A 21,612-nucleotide genomic window follows, 5' to 3' on the forward strand; every position below is an offset into this window, starting at 1 on the left:
TATCGTCTTCAAAAGCCTGGGCACAATGATCTCCTGGCTAAGATTAAATGACATTTTCAACAAGTTTAACCCAGACTTCCAATTTTGGGTGGTATCAGAAACCAGTAGACATGAATTTATTAAGAACGTGATCTCATCTCTGAACATTCACTCAGTTCACAGACTCCAGTCAGAACACGCATTCCAAGAGTTAGATCAGAATTGCATTGACAAGCTAACAAAATTAGAATTAAGTGGTATAATCTACTGTGTTTTAGAGAAAGACATGCCTGGGTTTTAATTCCAAAACTGACAGGAATGAGCGATATGGCCTTGATTACATTCTCAGTCAGAGGAAGGTGTGAGAGTGACAGAGGAATCAAAGATTTGGGCCTGATGAGCTATAAGGGTGAGGTAGTAACCAAGTGAGATGGTGACAGCTTCGGGGAGAACAGCTTTAGAAAAAAGGTATAGGGTGCAGTATAGAGTATGCTGTAAGAGAGAATTCAAGATTGGAAATATAAGTCTGGGAATCACTGACAAACACTATTTAAAGCTATAACCAAATGACCCCCCGAGGCAGACAGAGAGGTACGTGCAGCCAGAAGTGTGTCACATTAGGTTGAGCTGGGTGGACAATATTCCTTCCACACTCACTTCCCCACTTCGCCTTCTCCCATCACCTATGGTCAATCCCTCATCGTAGCAAAAGGCTCCAAGAGAAGCCAGTAGGGGTGTGGGGACCCTGGCCCAGCTCTGCCACTTCCAAGTGTATTATCTTGGGTAAATCGCTTCATCTCCACCAGTCTCCCCTTCTTTACCTGTAAATTCAAGATATTATCTTCCTATGGAATATTGGTATTAAATAAGTTGAATTAAAGTATTTTGTGTAAAATACTTTGCACTTCACAAGCCATTATCATTTATCTCATTATTACCTCTGATAACTGAGAGGAGAAAATGTTGCACTTCTGTTAGTGATTACATAGGAAGTTTAGGACAGTATCGGTATGTAGGGCACGCATGCTCTTTTAAACGTACCCTGTAAGTGTTTATGCATATCGCCTTTGAGGCAGCAAGTCCAACTATCCCACAGATACCATTGCATGAGCATGAAGATAGATGTGTTAGGTGTTGGTAATAATGAGAACTTGAAAACCAATTCAAAACAAACAGTGATGAATTGGGTGAGTCAATCACAGCACATTCTATCTGTGGAAAGCCAGGTGCTAAGCATAACGAGAAAACAAATGTACTGGCATGAAAACTGTCCATATTTCTGTAAAACAATATACTATGATCCAAGTTCTGTTTTAAATTCCTGTCTGTTCACATCGGGCATTTTGATACATGCACAGCAACAAGCCACTTTTTAGAAGGCTACAAGCCACTTTGCTGACAGCAATCACCAGGTCACCATGTGTGGCCAAGTTCACCGCCTCTGAGCAAGAATAGCTTTCTTGTTCTCCTTTGTACATTTCAGAACTTAATTTTGTCTTAAAACACAAAAATTATTTTTAAGAAATACCACAAGTCAATCCTTATACCCCATGGTCCTGAAGAGGGTGAGTGTACACTTCCCAGTCCAGAAAGCATGTTTCTGTTGGGTTCCTGGTTTATTTCAGTTAGGCAAGCCCTGCTCTCCTCCACACCAGTCCGTTTGGGAACACAAGAGAAGCAATCCATTAATGTGAAAACACAGGCCCCAAAGTAGGACCACTTTGGGAGGGAAAAGGGAAATGTAAATGTATTCTGAAAACAGATGGTGTCTGGAAAAGAAAGTATGTTTGGCAACAAGTAGAGAAAATCACTGGGGAGAAGAGAAAAGCAGTAAAAGAGAAAACAGCCAACGGAGGTGGTAATTAAGTGCAAAGCTGAAGGTTTCCAAGGGGTTTTTCAGATCTCTGGACAATTCTGATGAAGTCTATAGACAATGTTTAACAATTCTTTTCGTTATTAAAAAATATTCTACTAGTGCGGTAGCTCTGAACCATAATATCCTGACTCAAGTTCATTTCTACTCCAAATATTGAAGTTTTCAAGTAATTTAGTTTTCTTTACAAAGAGAATCGGAGGGGAGTCCGCTCACTCACTGGCATTCTGATAAGCTTCGTGGGTGGGAGACAAAGGGTGGAGTCGCTGCCCAGGTTGGGTGAGGTGGGTGTAACCTGCACACTGGTGGTCTCACCACCTCCTACACGCTCCCTCTTATCTGGGCTCTGGAGCTCCTCCCTGCACTTAGAGGAGGACACCCGTATGTTGGGAGAGCTGTATGACACTGAAGAGTCATGCCATTCCCACCTCATTACGGCATCAACCAAGACACAGGCATCTGAAATGTCCAGTAACAAAGAGATGAACTGACAGGTTATTTCGGACTTGCTATTGTAGCCACTCTGAGTGTTAATGAGCACCTGGGACTATGGCCAAATAGCTTGTGAGGGCTGGAGGCAGCTGCCCTAGCCTGGGAGAGAAGGAACCCTGATATCTAGAGCAAGCCCTCCTTTACCAGTGACAACTCACAGGATTATGAAGGACATCAAATAACCTTTTAATGTCACAAAGAAATTAACCAAAACAAAGAATACATCATGATACCTCAAATTATTAGCTCTACCTTTGGGAGAAGAAAAACACTATACACTAAACTGAAGGTCGGGAGACAAGTTTTCTCATTCAGACATGGTCAAAATCTTTCTGGGTCTTCCAACACTGGACTTGTGAGACCAGTTTACCTATTAAGCAGGGAGCTTTTGCAGCTCATGAGTTCTAGACACTGGATACAGAGGGTTGAGATTCCAGTTACTTATATACCAAGCTCAAGTTTAATCTTAAATTATATGTTAACATACATGTGTGTATGTATATGTGTATATATGCATGTGTATATACATATATACAAAATAGTAAATTATTTAGCCTTTTTTGCCTATATTATTATTTCATTTAGCCCCCTTGATGAGAATTTGCTGGTAAGTATCTTAATTGCCTCTCAAATAAGGATTTCTTTAACACAATTACAATGTCCTTATCACACATAACAAAATTAACAAGTGCTAGATATCACCTAATTCCAGTCCCTATAAAATGTGTCCATTCATCACAAAATGCATTTTTATAGTTGTTCAAATGTACCCAAATACATTGAATAAAACACAAAGTGCAGACATTATACAGCACATACACTTTCTTTCTCTCTCTCCTTAGTTCCATCTCCAAGAAGATAAGAGAAGCTAGGAGTTTTACCCAATAGCAATTATGCCTGAGCCAAATACCAGGGAATGAGGGAGAAGTAGCTGATCAAAAGGTCAAAACAGGGAAAGTACAAGACATCTTGTGCTAGCAAGCAAGGAAGTATTCAAAGAATGACGGGACATGTCAAACAGATCAGATTGATGGGCCCCTTCATTTCTAGTGTGATAAAGTTGAGCTTCAAAATAAACAATGACGGTACAGATTATAACTCACTGAATAAAATAAGAATCCTTGACTCTGATGATATAAATAAATGAATAAAGTGAATGTTTGATGAAGAACAAGATATATTTTCAAAGTACCCAAAGTACATTCTTCATCAAAGAATGTTTGATGAAGAACAAGATATATTTTCAAAGTACCCAACCTAAAATACTACTTACAAAGAGAAAAGAGAAACTTCATAGCAAGGCTGGTGGACAGGAGCCACCTTAATCAAGTGATCCGAGCAAGTATCAGCAGTAATGGGAAAAATCAAATCATATCTTCTTTGACAGTAAGATATAAGAGGATGATCACAGCTTCAATTGTGTGATATTCCTTCTAAAAATGTAAAACGTGAATTATAAAATAGAGGATTAGCAAAAGTCAAACTCTGTGAGCTTTTAAGTATCTGTACCCTTTCATCAGTGAAAAATACTAACACTATTTCATGAACTTCCCATTCACTGAACAAGTAAAATGAGTATCACATATGGTCCTATTTTCAGGCATTAACTGTCACACAATCCTAAGAGATGGGCATTATTCCATCCATTTCCCTTATAAGACATTGATATTCAGAAAAGTTAATAAATTTATTCATATTTTTATTTTATAATAACTAAATGGTAATAGTCATGTTAGAGAAGCATTTTCCAGTGGCAAATTAGGTGCCGAATAACAGACCCCCAAAGATGTCAATATAGTAATTCCTGGAACCTGTAAATGCTGTGAATTTTGAGATGGGGAGATGACGTGGACTATACATGTGGGCTCAATGGAATCACAAGATTCCTTCTAAGAGGAAGGTAAACCATCCTGACTACTAGAAAATATGACAACAGGAGAAAGAATTGAGGAGAATTAAGGAAGATTCTCCCCCAGTGTCTCCAGACAGGAAAATGGGCTTGCCAATACCTGGATTGCAGATTTCTGACCTTCAGGACAGGAAAATAATTAATTTGTATTGTTTTAAGCCACCAAGTTTGGGGTAATTTGTTATGGTAGCAATAGCAAAGCAACACAGTACTCTCTGCCTCTGTCCTGAAGATGGCCCTGCATTCCCAGGGCCAAGGTACAGCGGACATTTGCTAAGAGAGTAACTGAAGGAGGAAAGGATTTTCCTCAAAGGCTTCCCCCACCTGCCCCAACCTGAGCTCCTGACCAGAGTATCTAGCCTTCCTCAGAGAAGCAGGCAGAAGCTGTCCAGATGCTTCCAGAGAAGTACGTGTTTTCCTAATTGCTAAGTTGAGCTAGTAATAGTCGGAAGCTCATTCTATGCCAGTCAGCGTGTGCTTGGAAGACATGACAAAATACAGCCCTAATTTATGGCTCTTATTAAGAGCCGCAGGGAGGGAGGAATAGGAAGGAAACTCTCTATTTTTATGTTACCAATTTATACTTCTTTTTTCCATCTTTGATAATGATACATTAAACATCATAAATGATTCAGTTGAAATTATGAGTAGCATTAGTAAGAAAGTGAGCAAAGGCTATCTTTTAAATTTAATTCCTTTCTAAAATTTTGCAGTAAGTTGTAGCCATGAACATACATATATTGACAGTTAATGCAAATGCACACTTTATCTTCCTTTTCCTCTGAGGAAAGGCCCTGATGAGGGCCTGTTCTTTAAACAAAGAAGATGGTATATTCTACATTGATATCAACAAGGAGAAAGTTTTCCAAATTAATACAGTCAATACACCCCAGAGCTTAGCTGGAAATAGCTGGAAACCTTGACAACTGTTTAAGTCACAATTGGCTCATCATGCTGTGAAGGGTTCACTTCCACTTTCTGCATCCTGGTTTCCCAAGCCAAGTTAAAATCCTACACTCTCAAGTTAAAACTTCAAAACAACTCTGCTTAAGAATGAATCCTGGGGCCCTCCCTGGTGGCGCAGCGGGTTAAAGCACAGTACTGAGAATCTGAAGCCACTTCCGCATGAGTTCGATTCCTGCCTGCCGCCTGCCCCGGAGGAGACCACATGGCGAGCCAGACCTCTCCTGACCCGCCCGCTGCTCCCTCAGCAGTGTACTTCGTAGATCTGCCTGTTCTGCTCCCCACTCTGTCTCTGGTGAAGCCTCTCACCACCCCTGAGCCTCTGGCCTGTACCCCAGTTCTGTATGCACAAATAAATAAATAAATCTTAAAAAAAAAAAAAAAAAAAAGAATGAATCCTATCTAAAGGGAAGATGATTATATCTCAACTAAAAGTAATCATTTAGAAGTGAATCTCAAATTCATATGCTTGTAATCCATAATCCATTGGTAGTCAACACAGATGAGTAAATGGGGTAGATCTAAGCTAAAATCAGTCACTGGCCACAGCCCAGACCTTCTAATTGGACTGACGACTCCTGTGCCGGGCTCTGCCGCCAAGGCTCCACAGGCCCTGGATGCTCTTCAGAATCTGCATAAACCACACAGACCAGGAGTCCATAGAGACCACTAGAAACTCAATTTATTTGTGACTTGAGACATGATTTTATTGCTTCTCAGAACAACAGTTAAAAATGTTTTGTTTTTCTGCCTCAGGGGTATTACTTTGATGTATGAGGCAGTGAGATTATTAAATCTTTGGTGCCTTCCAAAGATGTAAATTAAACCACAGCACCTCCTTAGCCACCTTCCCGGTATGAGCTGGAGATTTATTATTGACTTGTCACTCTTGCGTGCTCATCAAAACAAGCAGCACCGTGATTAATTATACCTGTTTATTTAAGGCACCAGTCATTCCAACTCTCTGTGGACAAGACATTACAGTCTCTTGGCTTCTTTGCAGAACAGTAGCAGAAGGCCTCTTTAGATGGGAGCAGTGAACCACTGTCCTCTACTTATCATTTCTATGGATATATTTAAAAGAAAGGCAGTTGATATGTAACTGTTTTGTTTTTAGTTTTAAATGAAGTAACATTACATTTTGACTTCCCTTGCGCATTCTGGCTGATTCAATACATCTGGACATCTTTCAAAGACTTTGATTAAATCAGCACTATATGGATATCAAACCTAAAATTCTCTTTTCATTTCTGTCACTCAGTTCAGTCTAATAACTACAATATTTATTAAGATCCTTCTGCATGGCAAGCAACAAATATGAATTTACTCATTCATGTCTTCATTCAATATTTAATTAATGTCTTTTATTTGCCAGTAAGGGTATGCACAACTGAAACCTATGTACATAATGCAGTGTTACGTCAATAAAAACCAAAAACTTCATACAACTCAGTAGCAAAAACATAATTTGATTTTAAGATGGGCAAAGAATCTGAAAAAAAAAAAAAAAAAGTTTTCCAGACAAACAGATGGTAAGCGGCTACATAAAAAGGTAATCAACATCACTGGTCATCAGGAAAATGCAATTCAAAACCATGCATTATCACCTCATACCTGTTAGTATGGCAATTATCAAAACGACAAGTGATAACAAGTGTCAGAGAGGGTATAGAGAAAATGGAGGTTTGGACACTGTGGAAACCTAAGTTGGTGGAAATCTAAGTTGGTGCAACTACAGAAAACGTTATGGACGTTTGGTTTTCCTCCAGATGACCCAGGAATTCTACCTCTGGGGCTATATCCAAAGGAAATGAAAATATACATGCACCCCATGCTCACTGCAGCATTGTCGACAACAGCCAAGACATGGAAATGAAGTAAGTGTTCATCAAAGGAGACTGGAAAAAGAAGCTCTTGAGTTCCTCAACCATTTTTAAGAGGATAAAGAGATCTTGAGGTCAAGAAATTTCAGAACTACAGTACAGATATTCCCTCAAAGGTCTGGATGATGGCTGGCCCGGACAAAAGAGATACATGATGACCTAGATCGTATTATGCCAGAAAAGTATGGAGGTTATCAAAGACTGAATGATGTTTTAAAAAAAAAATCACTTCATGGAGCCCCTCCCCTAGTCATCAAAGCCAAAATAAGATCAAATTAAATGATTAAAATACAACCCCCCCAACACAACCATTCATAAGTTCCTGAAAGTGGTTAAAAAAAGAAAATAAATTTCACTTAGAAATTTGCTTAGAAAGTTGCTAAGACAGAGGGTGAGAGGATTCACCAGAGACAGAGCCGGAGCAGAACAGCAGATGGACGAAGTGCACTGCTGAGGGGAGCAGCAGGCGGGTCAGGAGAAGTCTGCCGCGCCATGTGGTCACCTCCAGGGCAGGCAGGAATCGAACTCATGCGGAAGTGGCTTTAGCGTCTTAGCGTTGTGCTTTAACCCGCTGCGCCACCAGGGAGGGGCAAATTGATATATTTTTTAATTAAGCATTTATGCATCTTTTCCTGAACTCAAAAAAAAAAATAAGTTGATGACTTCAACTTCATATTCATAAAAGTCCAATTAACAAGGAAGGTAAATTTTAGGCTACAAAATCACTAATTTGCAACCCCTCTGTATCAATATTCAACAAATGGTAAGATTGTTAAAGACCGATCAAAACCACAACAGTGTATGAATAAGGTTAACATCTGAACTTTGATAAACCCGTATGTCATAAAGGAGGTAACTTTAAAAGACCGTAACATCACTTGTATGACATATTCTTGCCCAAAATAATCAACTCTCTAGGTCAAAATACCAATTTATAGGAAACATGTGGCAACAGAGATGTAAGTTAAAGGAAATCACCAGACAGTGATCAGTCAGACCTAGGTATACAGTTAAGTACAAGACAAAATGACCAGTTCTTACAACAGCCAAAATGGCACAGGAAGGAAAACACTGAGGCTGGGCTTTTGAGGACAAGAGAAACTGCAGAGGCATTTAAAAGTGTAGATTCTCCCAGCTATCTGCAAATAGAATATTCGATTTGGCAGGTAATTTGGGGTTTCTGTGAAAGGTCAAAAATCTCTCCATATTAATTAGTGGTAGTAGTATTAGGCAAGCTACAGAGATGTTCACCCTAACAACAAAAATGAAATCCACTAGGTTATGTCTGAATTTTCTGTCTACTATGCAGACTATTTTCTAATCCTGAGATTCACTGGGAATAGAATGGAAACTGTCAAAAAGTCTAGACAGTAAAAGCATACCTGTCTTGCCCAGTAAAATAATCTGGTGCTGAAAAACAATCTCAAACAATAAAAAAAGAGGCAGATACACATGCATAAAGTCAATTTATCCACAAAGACCTGCAGAATCTTTTTGATAAAAGTCATCATAAGATACACAAATTTTAAGAAAAATAAGCTCTCAAATGTTTTTAAATGTATCATAATAAATTTAAGCTATAAATCAATGGTATGACTACAAGATTAAACAGTAAATCTCTAATAGGTTAAACTAATGCTGTATTTGATACAGATACTAGTTTTTACCTGACCCTTACCTTGTTGCTCTATATCCCACATAATAGTGATACCAAGATGAGTACAGACCTGAAGCATCCAGAGAGGGATTAAGGGTGGAGAGGTAAGAACAAATAGGGTAGGTAATTTGGTGATGGATGCACTACAATGGCAATACCTCAGGGAGTATCCTAATATTACTCCAACTTTAAAAGTCGTTAAAGAGCACAGGTGTTTACACTTAGGTAACCTATTAAGACTCCCTGGTGGCCTAGGGGTTAAATCTCAGCACTACCACCACAAAGGCCTGAGTTCAGCCAGATTGCTGACCCACAGGGCAGACATCTCCTGTCTCACCCACTGCTCCCCCTCAGCAATGTATTTCAGTAGATCTACTTGTTCTGTGCTCTCCACTCTGTCTCTGAATCCCTTTACTCCTCACCCCCACCACTCAGGCCTGTATCCCAGTTTTATGCAAAAATAAATAAAATATTAAATATATCTGGAAAGACACAAAGATCAAAATCTTAAGAAAATTAGAGAAATATTATGATACAATTTGTAAATGAGTACCCAACCTACACAGGAACACAAGCAGATTAGACTTGCAAACAAAAATTTCAGTTGCATGAAATTCAGTGCTAATGCATGCTGACAGGTAATATCTAAATATTTTCACTAAAAAGAACAACTAATATCACACAGTTGTGAGGTAAGCAGCTTTCTCTTTTCCCAAAATATTCCAATATAAACTTGTACTTATGTAGTAATAAATTACTTTCACTTTCTATATTGACCAAAACCAAGAAAAACAAGTATTAAGATTTAGTAATGGAATGGGGGAAAAAAGAACTCATTTCAAAAATCACTATTTTTATATAAACTAATTACAGAATGCATTGATTAGAAGTATATAATAAGCAACAACTCATAAATTAGGATTACTATTTTAATTACACACCCTAAAACACAGCTATATATTATTATACTATGTAGTATCACGCTTTTTACTTGCTCCTTAGATATGAGGCCATCCATTTGTCAGGGAAAGCTAAAATATTTGTTTTATCCTAAAATCAGCCTGAAGTGAGTTTTAATCCAGTAAATTAAGAGAGAAAAAAAAGGTAGATGCCACCTATTATCAAACTGAGTCTTTCTTCAATACTAACTACACAATAAACAAATTAGCAGCCATATCTATGTGACCTGTTTAATTTTTCATCATGTTAGCAGAAAATATTTACAGGTGTATCAAATTATTTTAACCAAGCCACAAAGCATCAATACACATCAGTAAACACTGCACTATTTTTACATCAGAAATAGAAAATCTTTCATACTTTGTTTAAAATCTTTATAAGCACACATTGTATGTACAGAAAGTAATAAACAGGGGGCTTTCTGGTGGTGCAAGGGGTAAGTCTCAGTATTATGAAGCTACCTGTAGCATAATCATCCCTGGCCAGGGAACTGACCCCCATGGCACAGCAGACCTCTCCTGTTTCACCCGCTGCTCCCCTCAGCAGTGTATTTCAGTAGATTTGTCTGTTCTGCTCCTCACTCTGTCTCTGGTGAATCCTCTCAACCCCTCACATTTCCAGCTGCTGTATGCATAAAATAAAAATAAATCTTAAGTGATAAACATTAACTGCTTAAAACAATTTTAAAAACAAAACTAAAAATGTTCTATGAAATGTTTCTTTCATCTTACAAAGTAAAAACACAAGAGATCATCAAAGTTGCCCAATTATTCAATAAAGAATAGTTAAACTTGGAAAGTGATTTTGGTTGGGTTTATGATCATTTTTATTTCTAAAATAAAATGTGAGGGATTAACTGATTTCATATACCCACATACTGCACTGAAACTAATTTAAAACTATTCAATTAATGATCTCATCTGGAAATGCAAGATAAGATTTAAATATTTCTAAATGCCTAGTATAATCATCAAAGATAAGTAAAATAACAATAGCACCAATACACAGGTTTTTCATCTCTTCTAACATTTTGATCTTTCATTTCACTTCAAGATCTTTGGAGTTGAAAAAAATTAACACAAATGTCTTTAGGCAAAAAAGAAACTTAAAAGATGGGTGTACGGTACATGTACATGGATTTTAAATTTCAGAAAAACTTTTTTTTCAAAAAAAATGTTTATGCATACAAAACTGGGGTACAGGCCAGAGATGCAGAGGTGGTAAAAGAATTCACCAGAGACAGTGGAGAGCAGAACTGGAAGACTGACAAAGTACACTGCCAAGGGGAGCAGCAAGTGAGACAGGGGATATCTGCTGTGCCCTGTAGGTCCTCTCCCTGGCCAGGGATTCAACTCTCTGCTGAAATAGCTGTGGCTAGCCTCACAGTGCTGTGCTTTAACCCGCTGCAGCTCCAGGGAGGGCCCTCAGAAGATATTTGAACTTGTTTAAATATTTCAGTAACATTAGGATAACGCGCAAAAAAAGCCTCCACTAAACTTTATTTTTCACAGTGAGGAAGTTAATATTAAAGAAATTAAACATACAAGACCTCTTTGTCACCTAATGTCTCTTAGGAAATAAATACATGAAGTTTAAATTTTCTTGGCTACTAAAATTTCCTTTTCAAAAAAGCACAATTAAAAACCTCAACATCTACCTAAAACATTTTTTTAAAGAACACTATCTTGATTACCCACACAAAGCATCTCTCAACTGTCTTCTACTTTTTCACTAGTCTCTACTTTCCCCCTCATATTCTCAGAGAAAATTCTATAGTTCACTGGTACATTATCATCTACAACAAGTTCAATCTGAATCTTCAAGTCATATCATGCTGCTAAAGTAAATCTTAATTCAAAAATCAAATGAACTGAACCTGATTCTAAAAGCCAGGTCAAAACCCAAAATATATTAGCAGACTCCAGTAAGGTTTATATTGCAGTAGAGATCCATTATTAGTTAAACATTCAATACTTAACTGAAAGCTTTAAATGCCAGAATCTGGCCCTAGGCTTTCAACTTTACTTTAGTCAAGTGGTTAAAACAAGTAAAAATAAACTATACTATACTGGATCAAACCTAACAAGGTGTGAAGACTATCAAATGCAAAATGGCTTCCCATGAGTGGTTTTTAACTGTCTCTTGCTAATTTTCTATCAGACTTCCACCATTACTCAGAATTGCTTCCATAAAGTCACTAATAAAAAAATCACACTTCTTTCACATCCTGATCATCACTCTTTCCTGGTAAGTACTAAATCTACACTCACTCCTCTCTCCCTGAAGTATTCACTTTCTTTCTCAAAGTAGAACTTCCATAAATAATACAATATTAAGGACTAAATTTTAATGAATACAAATCAGAGGAAATGAGGAACATTAACTCCCATTCAAACCTTCCTTTAAAAAAAAAATCTGTTTCCAAGCAGTATTTTTAACTTCTTTTAAAAGATTCTTTTTTAAAAAGATGAACACAAAATCTTCCTGCTAATGACTTTATTCATTAATCTATAATGGAATTCAAAATGGCAAAGAACATGAAAAAATTTCAGATTAATATTTATCAACCAAATACATCTGAGAATACATCTATTTTTATATAAAATGCCTAAAACTCACACGAGAATATATTCTTCACTGTGCAACATTTCAATATAATATTTGCTTAAAAATTTTCCAGAATAGCTCATTTACATTGTCAAATATATGCAATTCAAAAGAAATCAAATGTAATTGGTAAAAGCCATCTCATGGGTTATTATTTTGGTGAAGTATTATCTTCATAAGAAATTAGTGGGCCCTCCCTGGTGGCGTAGCAGGTTAAAGCACAGCACTAAGAAGCTAAGGTCATTTCATCATGAGTTCAATCCCCGCCCCAGAGGTAACCCACATGGCCAGGCAGACCTCTCCTGGCCTGCCCACTGCTCCCATCAGCGGTATACTTCGTCAGTTGGCCTGCTCTGCTCCCCACTGTCTCTGGTGAATTCCTCTCACCACCCCTGCACCTCTGGCCTGTACCCCAGTTCTGTATGAATAAATAAATCTTTTTTAAAAAAGAAATTAGTGGCCCTCCCTGGTGGTGCAGCGGGTTAAAGCACAGCACTGAGAATCTAAAGCCGCTTCCGCATGAGTTCGATTCCCGCCTTCCCTGGAGGTGACCACATGGCGAGGCAGACCTCTCCTGACCCGCCCGCTGCTCCCCTCAGCAGTGTACTTCGTCGATCTGCCTGTTCTGTTCCCCACTCCGTCTCTGGTGAAGCCTCTCACCGCCCCTGAACCTCTGGCCTGCACCCCAGTTCTGTATGCACAAATAAATAAATCTTTAAAAAAAAAAAAAGAAATTAGTAAAGATGGTGGTGGGTACAATGTGGGGTTATACTAGATGGAAGTATCCCAGCATTCCCTCAATTAAAAATTAATCATTGGCCCTCCCTGGTGGCGCAGCGGGTTAAAGCACAGCACTGAGAATCTGAAGCCACTTTCGCATGAGTTCGATTCCCGCCTGCCACCTGCCCCGGAGGAGACCACATGGCGAGCCAGACCTCTCCTGACCCGCCCGCTGCTTCCCTCAGCAGTGTACTTCATCGATCTGCCTGTTCTGCTCCCCACTCTGTCTCTGGTGAAGCCTCTCACCGCCCCTGAGCCTCTGGCCTGTACCCCAGTTCTGTATGAATAAATAAATCTTAAAAAAAAAATTAATCATTAAAAAAAAGTTTTTAAGCAGCCAAGAAAAAAACATTTGTTTCTTCCTTCAGGAACTTGCAACTTAAATGGGGAAAGCTCTGGAAAGGGGTGGTGGAACTGTGGGTAGTGAGGACATCTGGACTTCACTGGGGCTTTTTCCAATTGTAAAATAATGAAATGCTATCCTCTTTTTGTTTTATTCAGCTCTAAGATTCAAATGGAGAAATGTTAAAAACCAGAAAGTTATGCAAATGCAAGCTTATTTTACTGTTCAGAATGAAGTAAGCCCTGGATGTAACCAGAATCACAGTGCTACAGTTGCCCACCCACTTGGGGGGGCTTGAGCTGAGGTAGGTGAGCAGGGGTTGACCCCACTGGCCTGGGATCACCAGAAATAGGAATGCTCTGAGGTGACCACAGATTCCCTGAGATACTGGTTGCCAAACCAAGGCAGCCCACCAACCCAACCCCTTCTCTTTGCTGATGGGACTTCCTTACTCCTTACCCTCCTCTGCTGCCTGAGGTTTGTTTTTCTAGATTGTGTGAATGAGGACAGATTGCTTTCAAAGCTTAATAGAAATGCTGAAAATGAAACAAGCCAAAAAAATTTCAAAGGAAAAGGAAGAAAAACACCTTCAATGGGAACCCACTCTATTTTCTCAAGAAATATACAAAATAAGAAATAAAAGTAGAATTGGCATGACACCCAGTTTTAAAAAGCATGAGGGACAACAGAGAAGACTGTCCTATAGAAGCAGTGACCAGAGCTGAGGACCAAATAAATACAAGAGTAGGTCAGGCGAAGCTCTAATACAAACTGTGACCAAACCGAGTCATCCATATTTACGTGATTATACTAAATGTTTAATGTATATAACAACCGTCACTTACACATATGTATATTTAATAATTTTATTAATGTTTACATCATAAAGTGATTTAAGAAAAAAATTCTTAAGCTGAGCAATCAGTCTGAAAGTGTTAAAAAAATTTTTAAGTTATTTACTATATTTAGCACATTCATAGGTTCCCCAATGAGATCATAAACATTATTTTGCAATTTAAAAAATCTTTTATTTCACAGATTATTTCCTGGAAGCTAAATACTACTACATAGTTACTAAATGAAGTTTTTCATGATACAGAAGTAAATCAGACACAATTTTCATTTTTTTAAACATGATCTTTGGTTTGAAGCTGTCCTGACATCCTTTCTAGTTGGATGACTGTGGGTGGTAAATATATTTAGAACAGCACACTAACTGAATTTGAACCTTAAAAGTCAACTGGGTCAATGACTTAAAGGGAATGAATGGCCTATATCAAGAAAGTTCCCTGATGAGTTCCCTGAATCCATAATTGACATGGTAAATGTTAAGGGCTGTGTAGTTGAGGAGTGATGCACATCCTTCTACCCAAGATGAATTCATAAAGAATTAGCCATTAAGAGGTAATTCATTGAGAAAAAAAAATCGAATCTGAAGTAAGGCACACAGGTGCAAACCTTAAGGAAAAATAAGACCAACTAAACTGCATATGCAACCAGAAGTGTGTCCACCCCAAGGACATACGTGAATCTTGTGTTTGAGGTTGAAGATCATCGCTGCACAGATCCCACCACGTGGAAACTGTGGGTATAAGTAGCTTAGAGATCAGAATTAGATAATGGCTTTCCAGAAATGAGACTTAAAAAGATACAAAAGTTGATCTATCCCCAAAATGTAGGTTTTTAAATAAACACAGCAAAGGAATGCAGTAACATTTCATTGCAAACTGTAAGAAGCCATAAAGCTGAATCCCAGAAAGAGTAAGTTCAATTTCATAACTCAAGACTGCTCATAACTCAAGACTGGTGATTTCTTCTTGCTCTCCTTGAATAATCAAATGCAAATGCCTTTTAGCAATGGCGGCATTCAAATCCCACAAAAAATCAAGTAGTGCCCCCTTGAGGAGCACCTCCATTGGCACAAACTGTAAAATCTGCTGGGGTGCATCAGAGTGGAGTAAAGCACTCAACAATTCACTCACATTCTGAAGATACTGGAACACTGGATTTGGGAGGTCCTGATAACCAACACAGAGCAGAACTGCACAGGTTCTCAGGGGCTCAGAAGATGTAGGACAAGAAAATGTGATGAATCTGAAACAACTGTGGAGGACAAAGATCAAACCAGCCATAAACCTCGTAAAACAAGAGAGTACAGGCAAAACCATAGCATCTCCTGTATGAAGTTGCTGCAACGAATGCAGAAGGCAATTCAAAAACAACCGCTGGTAAGCTGGGTCTCCATCGTGAAGCAACGAACAACTAAAAGTCTTGAGTTCAGCGGACTCTTGGACAATTTCCAGTGGCAAATGTATCTTGGTATCATGAAGAGCTGAAAAACCAACAAGCAAGCACTTTATCTGGCTGTTGGGTTCTACAAGTTGCTCATCCTGAAGGTCTCTGGCAAGGCTAAACAACTCAGAAAATATCAGCTCTTCAGAAAAAACATGACAAGAACAATAATACTGCTGCTTTGGCCTAAAACTTGGATCCAAATTCAAAGCTCCTCCTAATGATTTTTCAATTGCTTCATTAAGAGCCTTTAAAATTTCACCATCACAAAAAGGAGAGCACTTTACTTTTGGCAGTTTCTTCCCCTCTAAAACATGCCATAAGTGACACTCCAGATTAGAAGCTGTTCCTTCTAAAAAAGACCCTTGCCCAGGCTGGTAGGCAGCATGCTCTTCAGCCCAACTATTAAAGTATCCTTTCGCCACCTTATCTTTCCATGAAAGCGTTTCCAGTACCTTCCTTTCATTATAGGTCCTAAAATACCTGTTCCTCTGTCCAAACCATTTTGTATTTGTACTACACCCAATATTAGATTTTTTAACTAGCCAATTACTTCTGGAAAGAGGTTTCAATTGAAACTTTTTCAGGAAATACTGAACAGCACAGTCCCTTAAGTTATTCAGTTTTGCTTCTTCCTCTTTTCCCATGCACTCAAACAGACGAATGTTCTCAGAAATAGTCTGTAGCTGATATTTATGAAAGAACACACAACATTCTTCGTGTTTCTTAAGAAAAGATTCGGGAATCACATGATGGGGAAAGAGTGCTTTCCTGGTCATTTCAGTCCCAAAATGCTGCACCATCTTCGATAACAGGGGGTAGATGGCCTCTTGTCCCTTATAGTAGAGACACACCACATAGACTTCTGAGTTTCCTGCCTTGCTAGTGGCAGGTTTGAAAACACAGACTTGGTCAAAAGAACAGTTCAGCAGGTACATCAGGTTTATGGAACAATGTTCGAACAAAGTAAACATCTTCAGAACAAAAGAGCCACCATTCCCAAGAGTCATTAGAGCAGTGACAGCTTCACAATAATGCAGAGATGAGACTAAAGCTTCTTGTTCCCCGGGGTTTCCCTGGCAATCAAAACTCCCATCTGCAGTGATCAAGAGAATGGTATCCATGGTGCTTGTAAAATTCTGAAGTCCAGTGAGATATTTTAAGGTCATGATATCACCAGTGTTATCTGGACCAAAGTACCAGCAACGTAAGGTATTGGCAATAAGTCGGTCATCCATAATCATCATAAGATTATCATTTGCTTCATGGTATGGATTGAGGGTATTAGCTACCCAACTCCACTCACAGGGGAATCGGTGGGATTTTAAGTAGTGATTGAGACTGGCTATGAAAGCTCCAGGAGCTTCGCAAAGGTGTAGGGAAGTCAGTTTTCCATTCTGAAAAGCTTCCTGTGGAATAAGAGGAAAGCTGCACAAAATCTCGTGAAACTTACACCATGCTTGAGTACAAAGCTCAGCATTCACACATTTTTTCACGTGAGAAATTATTTTTCCCGCTTTGTTGGTGAAAGCAGTGTGTTCGTGCCATTCATCCAGTTTCTTATCACTCAGTAGATTTTTTACTTCATTTAGTGAGTTCTTCAAATCAAGAAATGCATTAAATTCCACATGGTCACAAGTGAAAACCTCATTCATATCTGGTAACTGCCACTCATTATTAAGTGGCTTGCCATAAGAAAAGTTTTTGGCAAACAGTTCAACAATGTCAGCAAGAACATCTGGGCTGAATGTCTCAGGACCTGAACCCAGTGGAGCTTTTCTGCACTTACTCATTTTCAAATTAAATTAAAATCTAGAAAAAGAAAACACATGATTAAATGAAACATTTATTAGTGAATGGCAAGTCATTTGTGTATCACAAAAAGGGCCAGACTCATAACACACTGCATAATGGTTAACAGACACTGTTACAACATGAGGAAATAAAAGAACCAAAGAACCAAAAAAAAAAAAAAAAAAAAGTAAAAGAATAAAGAAATAACAAAAGGGCTTTGATAGCCGAAAGATTTGGGCTCAAATTTCAGCTCTGCCACTTACCACTTAGTAAGTAGTCTTACGCAAATTACATCTTTCAACCTCAGTTTCTCAGTCTTTAAAAAATGAGCTATAGGGCCCTCCCTGGTGGCATAACAGGTTAAAGCGCGCACGATGAAGCTCTCCACAGCCACTGCAGAGCAGGGAGGTGACCCATGTGGCATAGTAGACCTTTCCTGTCTCACCCACTGCTCCCCTCAGCAGTGTTTCAATCTGCCTATTCTGTTCCCACTCTGTCTCTGGGGAATCTTCTCATCCCCGTACCTCTGGTCTGTACCCCAGTTCTTGAATGTACAAATAAATCTTTTTAAAAAAATTTGTTTTAATAAAAGATGAGCTATCATTTTCTTAATGATAAAACATACTAGTATACAAAAAGCATATACCAAAAAATATACCACCATAAGTGAAAGATCTTACCACCATCATCATCCACCTAGCTACTCCCCAAAGCTCTCTTTTAGTCATGGCTGAGATTCTACCCACAGGGCCCCAACAATCTCAGCAATTCCTCCCTGAACATGACCTTTGTACAAGCTCTATACGTAACTTTTGGCTTATTTTTGTGCTACCTCCAAATTTCACCTTCTTCCAGGAAAGAATTCTGGATTTTAACCCAGTATTGGTCCTGTTACCAGGCTCTACCAGCATCCACTGCTTCACCTACTGTGCTGGTGACTAAGTCCTCTATCAAGATTTTATTCTCTAGCACTCTGGTGATACTGTCACTGTTATAAGCCACAAACTAAAAATCATCCCTATACTGCTTGTTAATCATGATAAGCCACAAACTAACAATCATCCCTGTACTGATTGTTAACCTTGCTTAACTTGACTAGTTAGCCTCCTCTGCTCAACACGGAAAGTGACCTAGACTTCACAGTGGCAAGATTCTAAAGTACATGTTTCTGTCTCATCTGGCCAGTGCCACAACGCTGTATATAAAATATTATTTCTGTTTGCCACTAAAACCTAACACATTTTGAAAGAATTTTAACCTGAACATACAAACAACACTCATTCTACATTCTGTGTTCTAACAGTGCCTAAGAAAACAAAAACTCATATCCACAGATGAAAAGGATATGACAGAAGACACATGGCTTAATGACATAGTTGGAAAACTAAATTCCAGCAGATTCAGCAATGATTATTACACAGCCCTTGCTAGCACAATGTTAATAAATGCTTCATGGGTTATTCAGTGAATTTAGCATATTTAATGTGAATTCAGCATATTCAGTGACTTTAGCTAAACAATATAAATTTGTTTAAAGTAGAAAAATTGGTAACTTGCTCACCACTGCACAAAGCCAGTTTGATGATTAAAATGGGAAATACAGGTGAGCTATCACCACTATAAGTATAATGATATACAGAAGACATACTCTTTATCATTTACTTTGTACTGTTCTTTTAGGATACTTTTTTTATACTTTATGCTTAAACTATTTACAAATCTATCCACTCAACTAAGTTGTCTGACAGTAACAAGTATCTTCTCTCATTTCTGTATGCCATGGTAAATTTGCAAGTTACATGTAATCTGAGGTTAATAGTCACAACTACCCATCATTTATTTTTACTGTTAGCAACCATATTTAGACAAATTCCTCAAAGATCAAAGGAGGCATTTTCACATTCACTAAAATCCTAAATAATCAGATTCACTAAAACCCTAAATTAAGAGCAAAAAAAAAAGTTTATTACAAGTTATTATGTTTTAATTCAGTGTGCTTACTGGAAACTACAAACATTATTTGATTTCAGCTGCATTTTGGGGAAAAAGTGACTTTAGTCCGTAATTTCACATCTAACTAATGGTTGTAGGTAATCACTCCAATCTTATTTATGCTAATAAATAATTACCTTCGTGTAAGAACAACTTTTCTACTCCATCACGTTCAGGTCAATTCACAACTGCTCATCTACTTCTCCAAACATGCTTCCTACTATCAGCTTGCCAGAATCCAACCCTCCTCCCTCACCTCCAGTCCCTAGCCTCCTGTCTGCAAACCCTGTTAACTCTCTCCTGGGTCACTGCCACAGCCTCTTAATAGATCTCTTTGCTGTATCCTTTACCTCCATTCTGTTCTGAAATATCCTGACCAGAGTAAACCTGTCACAGCGCTGCTGTGCTACTCAATTGAATCACAGCTCCCCACTTCACTGCAAGTAAATGTCAAAGTCCTCGCAGTAGCCCATAGAGCACTTGAAGATTCATGCCCTACTCTAACCTACTGTCTCTTTCACTTTCTGCTCCAATCCTACAAGCTTTCTCATTCACTGAAGACACCAGGTAGCATACAAGCTGCAAGGCTTTGCAGTGGTCACTGTCTCTGCCTGGAAGGCATCTGCACAGTGCCTTCCCTCAAGTCCTTCAGGTATTTACCCAAAGTGTAATATCCTCTGTGAAACCTCACCTTACAACTCAAGTTGCATCTTGCATTCCCAATGCCCATTAGCCTGTTGTATAGTTTTTCTTTGTTCCATAGCCCTCTTTTCCTTCTAACATATATTTACTTATGCTTATTGCTTACTACTTGTCTCCCCCAAACTAAAATGTAAGCTCCACGGGGCAGGGATCTTTGTTTTATTTACTTGTGGAGCAATCCCGGAGGTCAGAACAGTGGTTTATACACATACAGTGTAAGTACCTATCAAATAAATGAATGGACAGCATACTTAGCACAAAAAGTACTCTTCTGATCAGGTTCTGAGTGAGTCATCAGCATGCATTTCAACTTCACTCCCGGCACTTCAATGCATGACTGAAAGTATTTCAACAGCAGTGGCTTACTGAATATAAGGGGCAATTTCCCAGTCAGTGTTCCTGTGCCCCTTTCATTAAGCACTTCATAGAGCTTTGTGGCATCACAATTCAGCCAGGGGGTCAGTTTTGCCATTATATTTTGCAGAATCGAATAGGAAGGTGTATTAGTCCTCTGCCCAAATCCACAAAGGGAGTAGCGGCAAAATTTAAGGGCCTAGCACAGAACCCACAAGATCTCATCAACAGTTGTTACCTCTTCAATGAACTCTTAAAAGGGAGTTTGGAAGTGTTCCTGCCAACGCCTCCCAGCAACGGTGAACATAACCGCTAGTGTGTATCACTTTGGGCCAGGGGCACCCCAGGTCTCATTCAATCTGGTAGAAGTGAGTCCCAAGTTCCAGTGGACCTGACGCAGCTTCAGTCCCAGCGCCAGCCTCACCTACTGGGAAGTCTACGCAGGGCCGGACCTCGGGCGAGGATTACCTTCGCTCACGCCCACCTCGGCCCCCAGAGTCAACAGCGGCTGTGCGCTCCCCCGCACTCAACGGGGCCATTCTCCACTTCGCTCCCGGGGCTGCTTTCCGAGACGGTCTCTCCTTTCTTTGAGTCGCGGCGCCCTCCCGCCGCAGGTAAATGAGGTGGCGTGCTCGGAGGCCGAGAAGGATCCCGGAGCCGCCCTCGCGACACCAGTAGAGGGAAACCGCCTCCCGGTGGCACCTCAGCCAAATTCTGGCCGACAGTGGCCCGAAGTTCCTAACAGACACAATGCGCAGGCGCCTTAAGGCGGGGCTGGCGTTACGTGCGTCAACGTTACGTACGCCGGCAACTCTCGCAGTACCGCGTCTTCCACCACTTAGTTGGCTTCTCCTCACGATACCTGAAGTAGGAAGCGCCTCTATGGCAACGGAAGCTGCGCGCGCATTGGGAGCGCTTCTTGGCCCCGCCTGCTGCGATGGTGGACTGGCATGGGGCGGGGCCAACCTGTCCGGAAACTCGCTACTCTGGCTTTGTCCACCCAGCCACAGATAACCCTGCTTGCCACTCCTC

The 21,612-nt window shown here is 39.5% G+C and overlaps 1 protein-coding gene across 1 annotated transcript; it reads right to left on the reverse strand.

Annotated features, from left to right (window-relative positions):
* Positions 1 to 14,364: 14,364 nt before the first annotated feature.
* CMTR2 (cap methyltransferase 2) lies at positions 14,365 to 21,291 on the reverse strand. Its single transcript, XM_012730429.1, is given in 3 exon segments — positions 14,365 to 15,332; positions 15,335 to 17,550; positions 21,005 to 21,291. Coding segments are annotated over 2 exon segments (2,232 nt in total). The 5' UTR covers positions 17,532 to 17,550; positions 21,005 to 21,291; the 3' UTR covers positions 14,365 to 15,297.
* Between the last annotated feature and the right edge of the window lie 321 nt (positions 21,292 to 21,612).

This window comes from Condylura cristata, unplaced genomic scaffold (assembly GCF_000260355.1).
Source record: "Condylura cristata isolate star-nosed mole 26May11 unplaced genomic scaffold, ConCri1.0 scaffold00028, whole genome shotgun sequence".
In the NCBI taxonomy this organism is placed as follows: Eukaryota; Metazoa; Chordata; class Mammalia; order Eulipotyphla; family Talpidae; genus Condylura; species Condylura cristata.